The following is a 16,916-nucleotide window of genomic DNA, read 5'->3' as shown; positions in this document are numbered from 1 at the left end:
CGGCTCCACTAATCCACATGCTGACCCCGCGTTGCTGAATGTGCTTAGTTTTGGTCTTTGTAATTTTATAATATAATCCTTTTGAGTTCATATGACGTGTATTTATTGTTTCTCTGCCAGCAGTTTTGAAAGGTTGTATTCGACACTGCCTTTTCATTCATTCATTCATAATAAAATGTTTTCAATTACTTTTTGTTTACCATGTGGCTATGCAAGTTAAACAGAACATTCGTTATGTAGTTAATTGGGTTGAGTTGGTTCATCTAAGTGAATCTAGTCTAGGGATCATTGGGTCCCTCCTGACTCATGAGCACTGTGATGTGTCTCATGAGGGAACATCCACCTTCTACCGCTTTATCCTCCACATGAGGGTCACAGGGTCACTGTGCCTATCTCAGCTGACAGGGCGATAGGCGGGGTCACACCCTGGACCAATCATCAGTCCATCACCATTCACTCACACTCTCACACCTACGGTCAATTTATAGTGTCTAATTATATATTGCATGTTTTTGGACTGTGGGAGGAAACCGGAGAACACACACACACACACACACGCACACGCACACACACACACACACACACACACACACACACACACACACACACACACACAGGGAGAACATGCAAACTCCATGCAGAAAGACCGTTGTTTCCATCGGGTCACAAACACACGTCTTCTTGCTGCAAAGGCCAGAGTATTGACAAGTATATTATTTATTATTATTTATGTATGTATAACAACATATGTGTATTTAGTGTGTTTTATTAAAAAAATAAAGCAAACCCACCCTAACAACTAATTTAAACTAACTCATTTTAAAATCAAAAAGTCAAAACTAAATAAAGATAAAACTAATGAAAAATCCCAAACTATTATAACCTTGGTCCTCAAGTTTTAAGAGCTTTTTGAGGGTTAGAATTAGGCATTAGGATGTCCTCACTATGAATGCTGTGCAAACACACGTGCGTGTGTTTAAAGATAGCAGTGGCAGTAAATAAGAAAAAATAAAAGGAGACAAAAATTTGAACAAATTGAGGTCACAGAGCAGACGTATGGGAAGTAAGATGCACGACGGCGAGCGCTCACTGCACCCTGTGACCCTGGGGAGTGAAAATAAAACAGAGAAATGTGGTGGCAACTTTGTCTGTCAATCAGTACGCACACATTTATTTATTTCCCTTTCTTATCATCCAGTTCAGCCACTGACTCCATGTGCCACCGTGACATTCAGCAGAAAGGTCAGCTCCTCGCTGGTATGCGTGAGATAGCAGGTCAGACACATCGTCAGCCCGCCTCGTGGCGAAAGCGCTGAGATAACGAAAGATTGCGCGAGATTACGCCAAACAAATTCTACATTCATTTCATTCATGTATGAATATCTGATTGTTGGCGTCCGCTGAGAATCGGAGACTTGCATGGAGCAGTCGGCTCACTGGGAATTAACTCATTCACAACTTCTCAGGTCTGAGTGAAGAGAGTGAATAGAACGTAGTAGAAGGTAATTGATATATCACCATCTAGTGGAGAAAGTAAATAACTGCAGATGTACAGTATATTCACGTAATGTAATAATTTTTTTTACAGAATATTTCTACATGCCCCAAACGAGGAATTGGAGTATTGTCATCAGTCACTATTTGCATACAAGACTTCCTCACACTCTACAATCCAGGGCTCTGCACATTTAGTGCAGAAAACGGATATAAATAAAGAATGGGTGATTAAAACTGACCCTGTGTGTTGGCTTCATTTTCATATGACTTGCAGTTTTGTTAAAATCACCTAAGCAGTTAAAACTCTGCTCTGGAGTTGTTTTTTAAATGAAGACGAGGGTGATTTTAAAAACGTCTTTTTTTTTTTAACTAATTTAAATATGGGAGCTCCTGAAAGCCTCTTGACTATCACAACCCAAAAATTGTATCTGTATCAACTGTTTTTGAAACGTTTTTTACCTGTTTTTGACTGTTTGAAATAGGTGTTTGGAAAGGGGGAGGGGCTTATGCAACCAGCTCTAAGTTTTAAAGGTTCAATCCACCCAAATGTTACTCCACTGATACTCCATGATAAACTCAAGTCCTGCACCCAATGACATTGGCACCAAGAAGCAGGCACGATATCCAAAATTCACCGCCGAATTTTCGAGTTATTATATAACGTATGGTGTCTGTTGGCCAAGCTGAACGTCTCTGACCAGATTCATCTCTCAAAGACAAACACTTCAACTCTCACAGAATCGATTTACTTTGGGACAACTCGAGCGTCTCGGCACAACTGGAAACGGGGTGGTTTAATGGGCACAGCAGTAGAGACGATGAGGGAAAAACACTTGGCTGCCGTGCTGAATATGTAAATGTAATCAACCATCCGAAGATCATCATATAATTTTTCCGTGGATCATGAAGTCTGTCGCTGCTGTGGGACTTCATCAGCCAGAGAGAGAGAGAGAGAGAAATGCAAACAGTGGTTTGGACAGCTGTATTTATTATTCAGATGCTTAGAATAATTATTCACCATATATCAGGTAACGCAGTGTGGAGCGGCACAGGATGAAGTGGAAGGGGGGTGGGGGGTGGGGGGTGGGGGGGGATAAAGATTCGTCATGAATCAGCTTCTGGTTCTGATTCATGTGCCTGCAAAGTCACGCAGGGTTTCGGCTAAACAGTAAGTCATGAGAACTCGAGCGGTAAATGCATTCAAATGTGTTCACTCGCAGTGATGTAGAGCACGGAGCAAATGCTTTCTGAGGCCACATTTTAAAATGATGTGAAGACTTGTGTTCTCACAGTAATGTTACCTCCTCACAGTGAAGCAGTGTGTCTACACGTTAACGAATACCCCCCCCCCCCTCATTTATTAAAATGTAACCATGTAATAAATTATACAAAAAAACTTATTGAATAACATCTATGATTCATCTCTCCAACTGGCATTCTGTGTCTACACAGCAGTGCCTTTATATGCTATTTGAACTAGGGCTGAATTTTTGAATAAATATCTAATTGTGATTATTATGACTGAAATTGTGAGCTGGAATGGTAATTCTTACATAATTATTCTCATTTCCATTTGAATAACATACTTTAAATGATCACTGCGATATTGGTGCAGATCTGTAAGAAACAAAGATGTTTTCTTCAGTCTGTAGATTATGTGTGTAGGTAATTTAATGTAACATTGCAGCAGGCTGTACTGCGATTCTGATAAAATTACGATTAATTGTTCAGACCTAATTTTAACCTTGAGGGCTGAAACAATTACTCGTATAATCGATTATTAATCAGTTACAAAGAGAATCGTCAACTATTTTAATAGATTTATCGGTTTGAGGGTTTTGTCATTATTAAAACAAGATTTCTGATCGTTTTTGCTTCTTAAATGTGAATATTTTCTGGTTCCTTTGCTCCATGAGAGAAATCATTAAAACTGAATCATTTTCGTTTGTGGACAAAACAAGACATTTGAGATCATTTCTAGGTTTAACAAACACTGATCAATATTTTTCTACATTTTATGGACCAAACCATTACTCGATTAATCGATAAAGAATACAATTGTTAGCTGCAGTTCTAGTGCTCACGTGGCACAGATCCATGCCACAGGTGCACCCTTGGTAAATTGCAGTGGGAATAATACACACACTCCTTATATGTGTTTATAGGTCAAATCTTGAGGCTTTATACAATACATTTTTTCATCTAATCACTTTGTCTTTTTAAAATACGAGAGTATCGATAAAAGTGTAGAAATCACAAAATAGACCATTTATTTTATTTTTATTGCCAAAAACGAGCCAAGCGAAGTTTGGGCTGTGACGCATTTCCAAATTTCACAAATTCAATCAGATTTTTTTAAATTGGAGTACCTTTTGCCCAGGTGTGTTTATATAGTTGGTGAAAATGGAAACCGTCAGATTGCCTATTGGTTGTGCTGAAAAAAAAAAAAGCTTTATAATGACACTTTATAATGCACATTCTTTATGGTCTCTGTATATATGTTTAAACATACAATGGAATAAAAAAAAGCAGAAAAAGTCAGAAATTTGACAAGACAATAATGACCAATGCCAATAATTAAAAAAAAAAAAAAAAAAAAAAAATCAGCAAGACTGATCTACGGGTGATCTGAACATGCAGATGCTTTTCCTTTGAAATGGTGATGATGATGATGATGATGAGGAGGAGGAGGCGGCAGACAGACAGCACGCACTCTTTGTTTGGCTTTGTGACACCACTTCAGGGAGAGACTACGCTGACGCCACTCACTGTTTTAAGCATCAGGTACTAATGATGCCGATGCAGAGGTGCACTGATGTTTTCATGACACTTGGCGCAGTCATAAACCATGAAGATAATGAAGCACCTGGGAGTATTTAACAGCTTTACAGTGCGCAATTTCCCATTTCAAGATAACTCCCAGTTACACTGTTGGCTCTGTGTCTATTAAATCCAGCGACCATGAGGGAAAGAAACTCATTGAAAACAAAACTGTTAAACTGATAATGTACAGAAGTGAACAGAGCAGCTGTCTTATATTACCACTATTGTCCCCCCTTATTGATGAACTGTAAAAACAGTACATCATTTTAGCTTCACTAATGCCTTTTAAGCGTTTATAAAAATAAATATTTGACAATCACATGATACTTTACACTAGCATATGAAAGCTTGAGTGACGTTCATTCACTGGAGCTTATAATGCATTATTTCATGCATTATTTATTATTATCATTATTTATTTTATTAATCAGATTTTTCATAATCTTACAGCACACATTGACAGTTTACTTACACGCAGTCTTGTATAAAGTACCTTAACAGGGAATTTGGTAGAAGTTGAGGTCACTTTTTATCATATTACTACTACTTTAATGGGGGAATTGGGTATAATATGTCCACTTTAAGTAAAAGTCTTAAATTAAAATGACATGTACTGTACTTCAGAAACAAAAGTAATTTTCGGATATAAAATGTACTCCAAGTAAAAGTATTAAAAAAGTGAGGCGTCAGCATTGAGCCATGGTAGCGCAGTGGTAGGACGAGTTGGCTTTCAATTGGAAGGTTGTGGGTTCAATTCCTGGCTGTGCTAGTCTCCTTGAGCAAGACACTTAACCCAATGTTGAAGTGTGTGAATGGGTGGAAACTAGTGCAAAGCAGTTCATCAAGACTCTAAAGGAGCGATATGAACACAGACCATCATCAACTCAAAGTAATTGTCAACTATTTTGATAATCGGTTTGGACCTTTTTTTTTCATTATTAAAACAAGATTTCTGATTATTATTTTTTTTCCATATAACAAAGAAATCATTTAAATGGAATCCTTTTGGTTTGTGGACAGAACAAGACATTTGAAAACCTCATTATTTCCAGGTTTGACAAACCCTGATCAACGTTTTGAATTTTTTTCTGATTTTAAGGACCAAAACTTCAGATACGTGAATTGTGTACTAAAGGACAGTAAATTACATGAGGTTCTCCTGTATAGCTGTTCTTTATGTAAGAACATAACTTTGTATACACCACGTTAAAAACCCAAATTTATTTCTATGCAACAAACATGTTGTTCCTCATCTCCTGGATAAATATGGGTGTTATTGCTGTTGTGGCTATAAACATCCTTTCAATTATGACTTGTTTTTATTGATGACTTCATCAAGGCATGTTCATATCAGTTTGCTACACAATTACAAAAGAGGATTTGGCCACAGTCATTTTATGTGTTAGTACATTTTTAAAAGTAAGAAAATATGACATTAAAGTCAGAATTCTGACTTTTTCCCCCCCTTCTATCTGTCATAGATTAAAGTAAAAATTGTCTTTAGTGCAAGTCTGTCTTTAATCCAGGCTTTTAAAAAAAACATATAGTACATGTTCTTTCATGTCTTTATTAATCCCCGGGGAGAGGTTAAATTATATTTTCTCATGGTAGTACATTGTGAACATTTAGATTATACGAGTCTTCACAGTAGTGTCTGTATAGTTTTAAATAGGAAGCTAAACGTTAATGGTACGTGTATCTGACCTGGGATCAGATACTCACTCCGCTCCTCGCTCTCGCTCGTGGGCCCGGTGGTCACAGGCGGATCTGAGGTCGGTGTTGTGCTCTCCGCGTGCTTTCAGAGCCGGTGACCACGTGTCTCTGTCCGGCCTGCCAGCGGTGGGGCCATGTGGTGCAGCAAGATGGCGGCGCGGTGGAGAGGGAAAGAGGTGGATTTAAACGCAGACAACGGCGACTTTCTGGCCTTCAACACTTCCAACGAGGTACTGGTCTCCTCACTTTAGCCGCTTCCGCATCGGAATAACCGCACGCGGGCAGGTTTCGTCGCTGGCACGTGCCTCATCAGCGTGTGAAGGCCACATGTGCGGCCGGCGACACGTGGCTGAAACGGACTAGTACTAGTACTTACTGCTGTGGGCACAGACAGGGACGGGGGGCTTTAAACCCCGCCGTTTAAACCGTGTTGACACAAAAAAACATCTTAATGTTGAGATATATCGTGTTTTACAACGTCTTCATTATAAAGAATCATGTGTAATGTGTATAATAAAGCTGAGGAGCAGGAAGTGAGACATATTCAGGCGAGGCTGTTCCCTCAGCTCAGTCAGTCCTATGCCGTCCCCCTGCTACTGCTGCTGTGAGTAATATTACAAGGAATGTCCTCAGAGAAACAAAAGACTAACAAAACCCCCGTCCTGCTATAACCTCATTAACATGTGTCCACCTCTTGTCTTGTCTCCAGCTGAGTGTGGACGTGTTCTCAGGCAGACAATCTGTCCAAACTGTCTTTACACGTGTTGTTACAGTGGGTTAGGTCCCACGAGCTCTTCTGTCTGTCTGTCGTCCCCCCACAGACCTTGGACCTTCCCTGAAGTAGTCATTCTTGACAGGCCACACAAGGAACAGTCACAGGTGTCACTAATCGAATGAATGATGGCTGAGTTCCATTTAGCGCCCCTTTAGCTTCCTTAGTGCATGCTTATTTATTTATTTACTGTATTTGAGACAGTGTACATTAATGAACATTAAATTTAAAGTTAATTTTCATCTGGACAGATGTGTGCATAATAGGGCTGCACTATTATTTTCATACTGGATTTATCTGACGATTATTTTCCCTATCAATTGAGTACTGGTTTCGGTAAATACAATGAATCAGTGTTTCTCAAACATGGAAAAGATGACGTTCATGATGATATGTTGTCTCATTTTGTCCACAAACCAAGATTATTCAGTTTTAATGATTTCTTTGTTATTCGGAGCAAAGAAACCAGAAGATATTCCCAGTTAAGAAGTTTAGAAACTTGTTTTAATTCTTTAGAAAACTATGAAACCAAATGATCAACAATCAAAACAGTTGACATTTCATTTATGAAACGATTAGTAATTGATTAATCGAATAATAGCTGCAGCCCTAGTGCATAATATATATATATGTATATATATACACATATAATTTCTGTCTTATTTTTTTCACGGCCATTTGTGTAACACCTTGTATTACTTTGTAAACAAGCTACAAATATGTAAACCAGTCTCTGTGAATGACTAGTTCATAAAGCTGTACAGAACAGTGACAAGGGGTGGATTCATTGATTAGTCCTGTGACACAACATTAATCAGCAGTTTCTTTTACTTTCTTTAATTAATCTAGTAATCAACTATTTAGCACTTCATGTTAGTTACGAAGTGCTTTGTCTTTATATACAAAACAAAAAGTAAACCAAATAATGAGCAATTCAAAACAGCACCAGATGCAAAAATGGCTGAAGGAAAAAACCACTGGTCCCAGTTTTTCCAATGATTTCTATTCCTGAAAGTTAAAGTAAAACTAAATATCTTTGACATCGTAAACTGTCACATTTAACTACATCGACTTTAAGACTTTACTGTCTTCAGGCACGTCATTGTGACTGAATTAATAAGAATCTAAAATAGATTAACCTAAAAAGAAAATAAGATGCGGTGCAGTTTTATGCTATTGTCGTTTGTTATCTTTGTCATTTTAATGTACACCTGCGTTATGTAGAGGTATTTCTACCAAACTGTAATGTCATTGGCGACGATCCAAACATGGATTAAACCGCAGATTTGCCTCACTGATTTTTCAAAGCCTTTGTCAGAATAGGCAGCGCTTCCTGTTTATGCTGAGAAAGTTCATTTTCAGCCTCACTGCATCCTGTGCCTCACTTTCAGGTCGCGCCCACATGAGGGGGTAGATTGTAAAGGTAGAAATTGACCAGAGCTGTGTGTATGTGTGTGTGTGTGTTGTACGCGACCTGGGTTTGATATAACTTTTTCTGTATGTGTGTGTCTCTGCAGCTACTCCTGAATAAAGGTGATGAAGGTGTGGACATGGACTCACAGTCCTGCACAGATCACTCCATCCTGTCCATCTTTGACGATCCCACAGTCGCATCAGAGGTCAGTGTTAAAGGCCAATTGTGGGATTTTACATCCTGCTCCTATGTTCATTGATGTGGTTGTGTGACTATTAAAGATGAATGTCACACAAACAATGATAAATATGTTATTTATCACAAATACTATAAATGGCCAAACTGAATTTATGAACACAAGCATCTACATACGATCTACATTTAATTGTTTTTGTTAAATTGTAGCAGCTATACTAATACTGAATCATCCTGCACCTCCCTCTTCTTCTGCTGCTCTAATATGGAATTAGATTTGTGTCAATATTTTCAAGCAACACTTTTCACGAAGTAAGCAACACTTTATGAATTGAGCAAACAAAAATGAACCAATGTTGATTTAATCATTCAAGAATATTATTAGTTTGACAAGGATCGGAATTTTGTTTGCTCTGACTCTTTTGCGTGTTTATAATCTGACAAACATTAGATATTTACGATTAAGACAAGAACAAACAAAATTCCGATCACTGCAAACAAAAAGTGTATTTTCAAGCAAATAAGATACAATATTTTTCAATGATTGAATCGATATTTTTAGAGCTGAAACAATTAATTGATTACTAAATTAATCAACAAGTATTTTGATCATCGATTGATCGGTTTGAAGCTTTTTTCATGATTAAAACAAGATTTCCGGTTGTTTAAGCTTCTTAAATGTGAGTATTTTCTTCATTTCTTTGCTCTGGATAACAAAGAAATCATTAAATGTTAATCATTTTGGTTTGTGGACAAAACAAGACATTTGAGAACATCATCATTATAATACCCTAATTATTAGGCACATCTCCATGAATTTGTTCATAAGATGTGTGTGTTTTGTTTCCAGGGTAAGAGTGGAGTGGAGGAGGAGAATGAGTCCTTGCTGTCAGCTTTGACCGAGATGCTGGACAGTGTGGAGGACGACGATGCGACCCTGTCTCCTTTTGATGTTCTTCCAGACACCAAACTCCTCACCAGCACAGGGAGCAGGGACATTTCAGTGGTGTGTACATGATATAAAACTGTAGTGCATGACACTTAAATATGTCCATTAGATCCACAGGAAGGTACACAGGTAGACAACAATATTGCACTAGTAAAGCAAGACTGCTGGTTGAAGTTAGACTGAAAACAAATGAATTCTACTGCTCAAAAAACCCAGTCACTCAGCAGGTTGACGGGTAGAAAGTCCCCAAATCACTAATGACCTGCCATTTATTTTAAAAGACTGGTCAAAGTTATGTTGTTGTTAAGAATGCAAAGCTTTATGACTATTGTCCTGCTTTTGAAAGATTAGACAGTCAAGGTTTAATCCATTCTTTCCTTCTCTTTAGGTGAATTTACTCAGTGGCAGAGCTACACCAGGACCCAAATTACCAACCACAATTTTCACAAATAAAAGAAGAGGAAAAAAGGAAGATGAGAACAAAATTCACTGCAACAGCCTCCCACACATGCTCACGCAGCAAACCCCAACAGTCTGTCACTCCAAAACTGACAAGTTGGAGAATGAAGTTGAGGTTTTCACCTCGACCTCTCTCGTCAACCTGGTTAAGCTCATGCACCCGTACTGTCTGAAGCTGCATGTGGAGGAGGAGAGCACACAGAGGAAGAACTGCACATTATTCACCCAGGGAGAGGTGTGGAGGTACGAGAGGCCCACTGAAGAGAGCGATGAAGAGATAAATGTTGTGTCAGATGACGAGGAACCTGTGAAAGAGACAAAGCGGAATGGGGAGAGAGATGAAAAGAGAGATGACGGGAGATTTCTGAAGAGTGTGCTGCTGAATGGAAACTCACCCAGAGCGCCACCATCCAGAAAGAAGAAAAGAGTGAGCTTTGGCCCCATTCAAGTGGCTTCTTTTAACACATCGGAAGAGGAGAGTTTGAATGAGACAAATGAAACAGGTGAGGCTGTGTCACTTCCCCCAAACAGCCCACAGGCACTTGTAAATTCAGCTGGGCCAGCACTCGAACCTCAAGCAACGTGCTCAGAGGAGAAGTGTGACAAAGAGGATTCGGTGCTACCAAAAGGTGAGACAAAAGCAAAATCACTGAGCCTCCAACAGTACAGACAGCTTCGCCAGAAGAGACAGCCCCTGGTGGAGAAAAAAGGTAACAACGCAACCAAGTGGCCCTCTCTTCCTGAGCCCCCCACGGAGTTGACCCCCATCCTCTGTTTCGTGGCACAAAAGACAGCACATCAATATCCAGACTTATCTAGCACTCATCATCAACAACATAAACCCGGAAACAATGCCCCTCTTTCACTGAGGCCAAGCTCCTCTCAGGTAAAAGCATCAACTCCTCTGAACTGCAGCAGATTAAAGCGCCCAAGACCTGAATCCAAATCCCTCTCACCCGATAGTCCACTGCCAGATGCCACAGCTCACCCACATGTGAAGATCCCCAAAGGCATCAAAAGTCCTGTAAAGAAACCATTGTTGGTCAGTAGCGATCCTCCCAACCCGGTCCTCGTCCCCCTGCCAGTTTGTCAAACAGCATCACCAGCCACTGCCCTCTTGTCACCAGAGTCTAAAGTGGAGTTCACCATCGTAGAGTCTGAAAGCTCCACACCCTCACAAAAACCCCAACGGGAATCCTCAGCGTCTTCTCTTCAAAAACTGCCGACATCCTCGGAGCGAAAACCTCAGCTGCTGCTAGTAAAGCAACACAACCCCAACCTCCTGCAGGACAGTCGAACCAAAATGGTCTCAGGTGTGTCCTCCAGATGTCCACTACCACCACCACCGCTATGTCCTCCTGCCACGATACAAACTCAGTCTGAGCTGGAACCAAAGACTCCTCACTTACCAAGTGCAGTCACAGTGAAGCAAATAAGGTGTTCCTCCTCCTCCTCGCCAACTTCACCCACAGATGCTCCCATTCAGATGAAGAGGGCGGTGTCTTCTCCTGAGGAAACACAGGCCACTCTTCAGGTTGACTGTCCAGCACAGAGTGCAATATCTGACTCAGGTAAACTGATGAAACTGTCAGACTGACTCAGTTCACAGAATCGTAGCAAACGATAAACCAGTTATTCCTAAAAGATGTCTGTTTGATAAACGATTCACAACCTTATTTTATGCATTCATTTGAGTAATGAGCACATCATGCAGGTTATGTCCACTACTTGAAAAAACAGTGTCTGTTGAGAGTTGCTCTGTTGTTTTTGTATGAATCTGAGTGAACAGCTTGTTTCCTGCTCTCAGTAGATGATCACCAGTAACCTTTTAATGAACTTTTCTGCAAGACAGAGCATATTTTTGTTAAGGCAAAACTCTCTTGTCATCATCATGCGTATATTAAGCATCTCACTGGTGCAGTGAGATACAGGCAATCGGATACACTTGTGCGAGTATACATGCAGGGGAGACGATGGATTTATTGCATCCGCCTCCGTAGGTGGCGCTGTATCGCTCTATAAGCTTGTGCGTATTGAATCAGTTTCCTGATGACCGTTGCATCACAGAAAAAGAAGCAGCTCACAACAGTGAGATGAATTGTTGTGGTTCTGTATGTTTAATCAAATCGGATCCAAAAGTGAGTCTTCTCTGTAGCACTACATAGTCTTCTACTTCAGGGTCAAAGATTGGTTATTGCATTATTATATCTAAGCATATACATGCACAAGTAATCAGACTATGACTCACATTATCCAGGTATGTTAGTCCAACTAAGACTAGCTCGATTTCAGTTGGACTAATGTGTTTACATGACATTCAGAGAACTGACCGTCATCATCGCCCTCGCTGAGGTCACATAAACACAGGTTTGCATGGAAGTATCCTGCTCCTTCTCCTCTCCCGACAACCATTTAATTCAAACGTTATCTCTGAGAAAATGTCTTTTTGCCAATCAAATGAATTACTTTAAATCACATGTTCACTAAATGTTGCTGTTCTTTTACTTCAGGAATTGTGGCCACTGATCTGACCAGCCTGCTGGAGCAGTTTGAGGAAACACAAGGTGAGTGCTCAGACGACTGGTTAATTGTTTATTTAAATGTTGACATCCGGTTGTTGTGTAATCGCTCTTTCTTCTTCCTGCTGCAGCTAAAGAGGAGAGAGTTTGTGAGAATGCGATAAGTACGACTCCAGCTTCACGTCTACAAATAGACGGACAACTGGAGCTGCAAGGAAATCTGTCCGTGGCTTCAAAAAAGACCTCCAGAATATCCACAACCTCCTCAGTGGAATCACTTGAACTACAATCTCTCAGGAATCCGCCACAACTCAAGCCACTGGAGCGCGTGGACGTCCCAGAGCCCCTCGGCACTGAAATCATCCTCAGCACTCAGCAGGAGCAGCCTGCAAAACGCAAGACTTCCACATCCAAAGCCATTCAGATCATTGACCCACGCCCGCTACCATCCAGGAAAACTCACGTTAGCACTTCAGAGCCTCCTTCTCCTCACATGTATTTATCTGTATGCGCTGATCACGACTACTGTAGGTCTGTGGATCATTCACTGACAGGTGCTACACAGCGTAGCAGAACTAAGCCTTCTCCACTCAAGGATGTTTCTAAGATTACTCATGAATTTCAGGTAAATTCTTTGGACTCAGGTGCTGCTGCTGCTGCTGAGTGGAACACACAGACCTCAACTGGACACACAAAGTGTGTGACACAACATCACTCTGAGCAACCCACAGAAGAAGTTTTGCACTTTTCCGACTGTGCTGCTGTTGCTGCTGCTGCAGGGGATAAAAGTGACGATAAGGCAGCTCCATACACTCTTCCTACCCCTCCACCCAGCCCTCCTAACAGAGGGAGGGAGAGGAGGAGATATCAGAGAAGATCCCCTCGTTCTGACTCCAGCTCCAGCTCACATTGCTCCTCCTGCTCCTGCTCCTCATCGTCGTCTTCCTCCAGCACATCTCGCTCTCCAAAAAGACGGAGGTAATGGTCTCCTATCCACCATTTGTCAGCACTGCTCTCTTGTTTGTCTTCTGTGACTCATTCCAAATTGTCAATGTGCAGGCTCCATCACAGGCGCTCAGAGAGCAGCTCCTGTTCCTCGTCACCCTGTCGCTCCATCTCCCGCTCACCACCTCGACGCTACAGGCTCGCCCGCTCCAGGTCGACATGCAGTAGGTCCAGATCCAGGTCTTGGTCACAGTCCAGGTCCCCATCCAGATCCAGATCACCGTCCCCGCGGGTTTGCCTCAGGCGGTGGAAAGATGTTTACAGGTTTGTCCATATATTATAATGTTCTTTGCCAGAGATTCCCAGACTTCAGAGTTTGAGGCCGTTTCAGAAAAACATCCAAGAAAAATATCCGAGGCCCATGTCCACATTTATGTACTGAAACTACAATATCACGTACCAATGAATGATCACATAAATAACTACACATTCAGTATTAGGGCTGCTCGATTCTGGAAAAAGATTTAAATCAAGAATATTTCAAACGGTTTTTGAATTTACCTTTAAATGATTGTATATTTTACATATCTTTACTTGCGCTGTTTAATGATTTTGTCATAATCGTTTCAATTATTTTGTTTTTGTAATTGTAATTGTAATACAAAATAATTATGACTACTATTTTGACCATGACTTAGAATCCACATGTTGTTTGTAAAACTCATTTAAATGAGAACACTAAGACATGAGACCTTATACTTTAATATCGCAATTAAACACAGAATGAAAAACAACTTGGGGAGCAAAATGGGAGCATTTTCTTTTCTGTTTTTTTAAAGAATAGTTTAAGGCCCACCTGCAATACCTCCAAGGTCCACTAGTTGGCTGCAACCCACACTTTAGGAAACACTGGTTTAGAAGGGTGATTAATATCAGCTTCTTTTTCTGACTATACTGGATTTAATTGTGAGTAAACACTGAGCACAAGATGACCAGTGGTATAATATTTGGTCATTACAAAACCGTCCACTGGATGGCGCCATTGGGTAATTTTTCTTTTTGCCTAGACATACCAAATCCAAATTCTTCTCCTTCTCTTTAATTGATTTTTTTCCCCACTATTTTATTAAAATTAAGAAGCTATTATTATGCAGCTGTTTACCCACATATATAAGATATTGCATACATTTGATCTATGCTGTAATAAATCTGTAATAACTCTGTTTTTCCCTCATCACAGCAGCAAAGAGTCCAGGAGGCTCAGGAGAGAACACGAGATAAGGATTCAAAAACTTAAAGCCATAGTGAGTAAAAAGATTGCAACATGTCACTATTGTGTTTCTTAAAGACGAAGAGTAATGAGTGGTGAGTGAATCTAAAAAAAAAAAAATCCCCTGGAACAGGATGAGCGCAGGGTGGTGTACGTGGGTCGTATCAGCAGGTCAATGACACACGGCGAACTGAGAGAGCGCTTCACTCAGTTTGGAGAGGTGGAGTGTGTGTCGCTTCACTTCAGAGACAGAGGGTACGTCGCAACAATTCAAACTGTGCTTTTGTTTTCTCTGTGGTGACTTTGTTTCTGTGTGTATTACTACTGAATATTGTGCACCTCTGGTTCCCACAGTGACCACTACGGCTTTGTCACGTTCTACAACATGGACGATGCCTTCGCAGCCATCGATAATGCCTATAAATTGAGGAAGCCCAACGAGCTGCCGTTTGACCTTTGCTTTGGCGGCAGACGACAGTTCTGCAACTCCAACTACGCAGATCTTGGTGAGACTCCAAAAGCACAGACCAGGACACGTCACTCGCGACACTGAAGTGGCCATTAAGTTTGTCTTTTGGTTAATCTTCTCTGTTGCACAAGAACAAGTCAGCGAGTTCTGCTCCTTGACTTGACTGGGCGATTGTTTTGCGAGTGAGATGATGCCCCCTCCGTTTTTCCTGCTCCTGTGTTTGAAAGCCACATGTGTACACTTGCATTGTTATTAAAGCAACCCATGCAGGTGGGTTTTTGATCAGTTACACGTAACAGTGCAGACAGTCTGCCTGAAAATATCTGATTTGAAGAAAGAAAATCCAATTGGCCTGCAGTCAAAACAGGGTTTAGGAACTGAGTTAACACCTGTACTAAATAGCTGTCAGTGTAGTAAATCCACATCAGCTAAAACACAATTATATTACCATTTCTTTGAAAGCCTCAGGCGCAGTGCCAACACAACCTTAATGTTCTAATAATGTGAATGTCCACTGTACATAAGAATGAGCCTGTAAATGTCTCTCTCTCTCTCTCTTGTCCTCAGACGCGTCCAGAGACGCTGACTCGTCTGCTGCCATGAACAGGTTTAAGGACGTGGACTTTGATTCATTGTTGAAACAAGCCCAGAGAGGATTAAACACGTAGCACAGCGGTGAACTGGATGAGCGACAACGATGAAAAGAACTCTTTCCGTGAACTTCAGAGGGTTTTTCTCGCTCGTGTTTATGTAGCAAATGTTTGTATGTCAGTGTTGTTGTTTTTTTCCATGTTTTGACTCTTAATATGCATGCAGTTTTCATGTCTGCAGTAAATATAAACTTATGGAGCACTCTTTATTTGAACTCATGGTATTAATGGAACCAGTTGATTATGATTATTATATAAAACATTTTTTTACATTCCATAACACTAGTAAATGTTATGTATTTTAAAAAGAAAATAAAGACTGTTGTGTTTACCGATAAACTGTCAGCCACTCATTGTTTAGCCACTGGTGAACATGTGCGTTGTTGTGGACTTATAATTTCGCAAAAACATTAAACCACTTGTTCTGCAGCCAAAAGTCTTAATGTTACTCTCATGTATTATTATTTAAATGTCCGTAACACAGCAGATCAAACTCTTTGTAGCTTGTTATTGTTGATCCTGAGCACACGCCATAATTTAATGAAGGTGAAACGCAAACATCAGAGCTGTGACAAGGAAGTTACACCCTGGAAATTTAAAATCTATGCCTTTTCTCTTGTGACCTGTAAAAAAAAGGCTTGTTGACTTTCAACCTTTTATCATTGTTCACCTGAATTCACGTATTTGGCAAACTATTGTGTGGCGGTGCTTTAACCACTAACCAATAAACTCCCCTAAAAATTCTACAGACTGGACAGCTGAGTGTTCTCGCTTTTAATTTTTAGATGAATTGTCCCTTAAATCTAATGACTTAACCTGGAAGTGGCAAGATGCGCAAATACAAGTAAAAAAAGATTAGGGTTAAGGTAAGAACACAAAAACATTTGCCACTAAAGTGACATACGAGCAGATATACAATTATTTATAAAGTATCTTGTTTTTTTATTATTTTACATCCATGCTCCACACCTGCTGGCACGGGGATCTCTCAATAAACAACTACAGTTAAATGCATTGAAACGATCCCGAAGGAGCGGAAAGGCAGGATTATGACATCAGGTTTTCAAAATAAGATAATCAATAAAGAATGTGTGATGTCCAGGTGCTTTGACAATACACTGCTCCATAATTTCTAGGGATCGTTTCAATGCATTTACCATGACTTGGCCGCAGTTTATTGTCGAGAGATCCCCCTGCCTGCAGGTGTGGAGACGGGTGTGTGTCACTTTCAAGTGCCCCCT

At 40.4% G+C, this 16,916-nt stretch overlaps 1 protein-coding gene across 1 annotated transcript; it reads left to right on the top strand.

Moving 5' to 3' along the window:
- The first annotated feature begins 5,587 nt into the window (after positions 1 to 5,587).
- On the top strand, positions 5,588 to 15,880 carry LOC131466480 (peroxisome proliferator-activated receptor gamma coactivator-related protein 1-like). Its single transcript, XM_058639732.1, has 11 exons — positions 5,588 to 6,263; positions 8,323 to 8,424; positions 9,265 to 9,420; positions 9,752 to 11,393; positions 12,333 to 12,386; positions 12,473 to 13,319; positions 13,401 to 13,610; positions 14,527 to 14,590; positions 14,690 to 14,811; positions 14,911 to 15,062; positions 15,593 to 15,880. Exons 1-11 carry the CDS (start codon positions 6,183 to 6,185, stop codon positions 15,691 to 15,693), a joined length of 3,531 nt encoding a protein of 1,176 aa, XP_058495715.1. The 5' UTR covers positions 5,588 to 6,182; the 3' UTR covers positions 15,694 to 15,880.
- Positions 15,881 to 16,916: the final 1,036 nt, after the last annotated feature.

Source organism: Solea solea, chromosome 10 (genome assembly GCF_958295425.1).
Source record: "Solea solea chromosome 10, fSolSol10.1, whole genome shotgun sequence".
Taxonomy (NCBI): Eukaryota; Metazoa; Chordata; class Actinopteri; order Pleuronectiformes; family Soleidae; genus Solea; species Solea solea.
Note: the sequence above shows the minus strand (reverse complement) of the source record. Positions and strands in the feature narration are given on the sequence as shown.

Excerpts from the sequence above, each read along its gene's own strand:
- LOC131466480 (XM_058639732.1), top strand. The coding sequence starts at position 6,183 with ATGGCGGCGCGGTGGAGAGGGAAAGAGGTGGATTTAAACGCAGACAAC. Across the intron at positions 6,264-8,322 it reads CCTTCAACACTTCCAACGAG|CTACTCCTGAATAAAGGTGA; the intron begins GTACTGGTCTCC and ends GTGTCTCTGCAG. Across the intron at positions 14,812-14,910 it reads CTTCACTTCAGAGACAGAGG|TGACCACTACGGCTTTGTCA; the intron begins GTACGTCGCAAC and ends TGGTTCCCACAG.